Genomic DNA, 4,297 nt, shown 5'->3' with positions numbered 1-4,297 from the left:
ACTAGAAACTTTCTGCATTCGAACTCCCAAACTCTGGCAGAGCAAACGCGCCCCATTCATCAACACAAAAGCTCCACTCGGGGCTGGAAAGGAAAACCCTTGGAGAAAAATTCTCCAGTCTACCAGCAGCTCTCCGGGCCAATCCCATCTCCTGGCCTTATCTGGGCTGAAAAGGGATCTGTGTGGTGAGATGCGGTCTCTTGGGGGTCACGGAGAGACCAAGTTTCGCCGGGGGTGGGAGGGGAGCCCCAGGCCCCGGGCCCGGGCGCGCCTGCGGACCTGCCGGCGGGGCGCTGCAGGTGGAACGCGGCGCTCCAGTGAGGGCCGCCGGAGAAGGCTGCAGCCCTGCAGGGTAAGTTCCGCGCCCTCCCTTCCAGAGGGAAGGGCTTTCCGGAAGGGTCAGAACAAACCCTCACGGGGACAAAGACGCGACCCCTGTGGAGTACGCTGTCACGCAATCCCGTGGAATTGCATTCCCAAATTGGCGACTGCTGGATTCCCGAACTCCACTCACGGGGTAACCTGAGCGCCCCAAGGGAGCAGCTCTCCCGCCACCGCCCCGCACTGGCCCCGGAGTGGCCTGGCTCTCCGCCGGCCAATGGACTCAACAGCCTGCGCGCAGAGCTCCGGCCACTGATTGCTTACCTTGGCCCCAGACCGGCACTAGGCTGGCGGCCAGCAGCAGCAGCAGCGTACCGGCCACCGCCGCCGCCCCGCGCTCCATCTCCACGACGGTCCCCGGCCTCGCCGTTCCTTCCCCGGGAGGTGGGCGCGCGCTGCACGCAGCACAGGCAGCGCCTCCACTCCGAAGGCTCCTTCGCGTCCGCACTTCAGCTCCCTCCTAGTGGTGGAAAGGCTGCCCCAACGCCCGAGGCATCCCGTTTTCTAGCAGCGCCAGTCCCCACCCTCCAGACCGTGCATAAAGCCCTTTAGACCCGACCGCCCCGGAACTAGCATGCGGGAATCCATCGGGGCAGGCCCCCTGCCGCGGGCCCGCCCCCTGCCGGCCCTGCGCCCGGAGTGGGCCCCGGAACACACGCGCGCGCGCGGGTGCGTGCAGTCCTGCAGGAGCACACACGCCTCCCCATCACACACACTCACACACACTGACATGCTCCCACGCTCACTCACGCGTGCACACACACTCCTCATTCACACACATTCCAGTCTCCTGGAAATCTTGACTGGCAGGCGCGCGCTGCCCGGCTCTCCGCAGAATGTGTCCCAAACCCGAAGTGGGCCGGGCAGTCCACGTGAGATCTCCCACAGACGCAACCTCACAAACGAAGTGAGCAGTGGGAAGGAATGCAGAAGAGAAAAGTCAAGAATAGAGAGGGGGGAGAATAATGGAAAGATAAAACAAAACAGAAGGAAAGAGAGAGGAGAGGAGGCAGGGGTGCGAGGGCAGGCTTTCTCGGGCTGAAGAAATCTGTTCCCTTCATTTCCGCTCTCGGCTCCCTTGAGCCCCTGCTTTTCCCAATAGGATTCAAACGGGGCTGGGTGGGATTTTTTTCCCCAGTTGGCAAGGTGTGAGGAGCATGGAAGGAGAAACGAAATTTCACTCGTTTAGCTTTCCGTGCGAGCCACATCTGCAGGTGTCAGGGTTAGATCGCGCTTCTTAAGTCTCACGGTAAGAAAATGTGTTTTCCAGAGGAAAGGGTGAACGTGTCGGCGGTGCCGGCGCTTGTGCATGAGCTCGAGATACACGAGCAGCTCGGAGCACCGGCGGCTGGCGGCAGCGGACTCCCCGGTGGAGGCGCGGACCGCCCGCCCGCCGCCGCGCGCGCGCTCGGGAAGGAGCGGGGGTTGCTGCCACTCCCTGCGGGCGCTGGGAGCTCTAAAGAAGCCCCGGGTCCCAGAACCTTCTGCCCCCGCCCCTGCGTCGAGCTTGTGTCCTGGAGGCCGAGTCTGGCAGTCCTGAACCCAACCTCCACCCCCTCTTCCTCCCCCAGCGCAGTCAACTGGGCTATGATGCGTGGGGGGGGGGCAGACCTACACCCACGTGGTCCCCAGACCAGGTCCCGCTACTCGCCCTCTTCAGGGGACACCACCTGCCGGTTGCCGCCAGCCCCTTCTGTCCAGGTCACCCACAGTCTAGGACTCCGAGGGCCCCTACGGTCCAGATTGTGGGCTTTGGTGGGCTTCTAGTGACAGGTGTTCCTTTGCGGGGCATAGACATGGAGAGAACACGAACGAGGCCGTGGGAGGAGAGACGTTTTTTTAAAGTGGGCACTCCAGAGTTGTGTGCACTGACCAAAGTCAGAGGAACTCTGATTTGCCTCCTGCTGTGCGGCGCCGACGAGGGGGAGGGCTGGGGACCGGCGGGCGGGAGAGAGGAGCCGGGAGCGGAGGGGACGACCTGGGTGGGAGGAGGGAGCGGGAGCGGGCGCGCTGCGCACTCCAGTCTCGGCGGGTGATTTATGCGGTTCCGGGAGGCCAGGGGCCAGGGCGATGGTACGAGACCGCGCCGGGGTCAGCCTGATCCGATGCCCACCGGGGCCAAGCTGCACAGTCACTGGGCGTCCCTGCACTTCCAAGTTACAAAGGGCAGCCGCCGGGCCTGCGAGGGAGGCGCGCGCCGGCCGGGGCCGGCAGGTGGGAGAAAGGACCGCGAGTGCAAGAGGGGCTGGGCTTGGTCCAGTGCGAGGTGTAGGTGCGCGGGCGCGAGCGTGCCTGTGTGTGTGTGTGTGTGTGTGTGTGTGTGTGTGTGTGTGTGTGTGTGTGTCCTTTCACTGTAGCAGTCGGGGCTACAAACATTCCTTTCTGCACTGAAGGGTTTTCCTCATTGTTGTTGTCTTTGTGCTCCAGTGTTGCCAACTTACTGGAATTCCTGACGTGGTTGCACAGCGGGGCTCAGGCTGAGCGTGTGAGCCAGCTGCGTTTGTGTATGGGGCCGACCCCACGGTTAATCCCAGAATAACGCGGAAGGGGGAAAGGGGAGAAAAGAGCGGATCAGAAGAGAGTGTGGATATGGGACCACTATAAGAGTGTGATCTAACCTTCTTAGCACTCTTTATCTCTCTCTCTCTCACACACACACACACAATTAAAACATTAAAACATCAGAACATTTTCTCAAAGTGATCCCCAAATTCATGGCTCTTGTGAACACCCTGCATACGTCATTTATTTAGCTTAGGCATCTAGAGTTGACAGGATTAAGCCTATGGACCAACATCGGAGAAAGCCTAAACCAAGGCAGCTGTCATTTAAGCCAGCATCATTACATCATTCTATAATGCATAAATGCAATTGCATTGTTTTTCCCCTTTCTCCACACACATATCTTAAAGAACAGTCAGCCAAAAGGAACAGAAGAACATGCTACAATGTTAAATTCTTTAGAACAATTTGTTACTCAGCTTCCTTGAGAAATTTTTCTCACCTATATTATTTTACCTCCTCATCTCAACACCAAATTGCTGACAATTTATTTTTAATTTATGGTACTAGAAATTGAACTGAGGGCCTTACACTTGACAATCTACTACTTGAGTAATACTCTCAAGTCCTTTTGCTGTTAGTTGTTTGTTTGTTTGTTTGTTTTGGGGGGTGAGTCATGGGGCTTGAACTCTTGGCCTGGGCACTGTCCCTGAGCTCTTCAGCTCAAGTCTACCACCCTACTCTTGAGCCAGCCCCACTTGCAATTTTCTAGAGATTAATTGGAGATAAGAGTTTCATGGCGGGCCTGGAGTTTAGCCTAGTGGTAGACTGCTTGCCTAGCATGCATGAGGACCCGGGTTCAATTCCTTGTTACCACATACACAGAAAAAAAGCCAGAAGTGGTGCTGTGGCTCAAGTGGTAGAGCTCTAGCCTTGAGAAAGTCCAAGGACAGTGCTCAGAACCTGAGCTCAAGACCAGGAATGGAAAAAAAAAAAAAAGTTTCATGGCTTTGTAGTGCCATGGCTGGCTTTGAACAACAATCCTCAGATCTCAGCCTCCTGAGTAGTCAGTATTACAGGTGTGAGCCACTGCACCCAGCTGTTAGTTTGTTTTTAAAACAAGCCTCACTGGTTTTGTTCAAACTAGCCTCAAATGTGTCATTTAGATCAGTTGAGGTGACTGACTTCTGCTACCAAAACCTCTGGTTTCTGCCATGGACAAGCTTTATGCTTCCTTCAGTGGCCGTAAAGTTGTAAAATCTTCACAGGTTTGTTTTAATAATCCAGCCCTGATTTTCCTCCTGTGTGCCACACGCCCATCTGTCCAGTGGCTCAGCTCTGATCCAGTGTCCATTGCCCTCAGTCTCAGCACCTGGAGCCTGAACTGCAAAGTTTCTGTGTCTCAGTGAGGAGC

General features: G+C 56.9%; 1 protein-coding gene across 1 annotated transcript in view; it reads right to left on the bottom strand.

Moving 5' to 3' along the window:
• Lrp2 (LDL receptor related protein 2) overlaps positions 1-875 on the bottom strand; it is a 176,277-nt gene extending 175,402 nt beyond the window's left edge. The window contains exon 1 of the mRNA XM_090342693.1: positions 646-875. Within this exon, the coding sequence (XP_090198819.1) occupies positions 646-724 (79 nt within the window). The 5' untranslated portion in view covers positions 725-875. The remainder of the gene's footprint in view (positions 1-645) is intronic.
• Between the last annotated feature and the right edge of the window lie 3,422 nt (positions 876-4,297).

The sequence above is a fragment of the Megascapheus bottae genome, chromosome 12 (assembly GCF_031878675.1).
Source record: "Megascapheus bottae isolate mThoBot1 chromosome 12, mThoBot2.hap1, whole genome shotgun sequence".
Classification (NCBI taxonomy): domain Eukaryota; kingdom Metazoa; phylum Chordata; class Mammalia; order Rodentia; family Geomyidae; genus Megascapheus; species Megascapheus bottae.
Note: the sequence above shows the minus strand (reverse complement) of the source record. Positions and strands in the feature narration are given on the sequence as shown.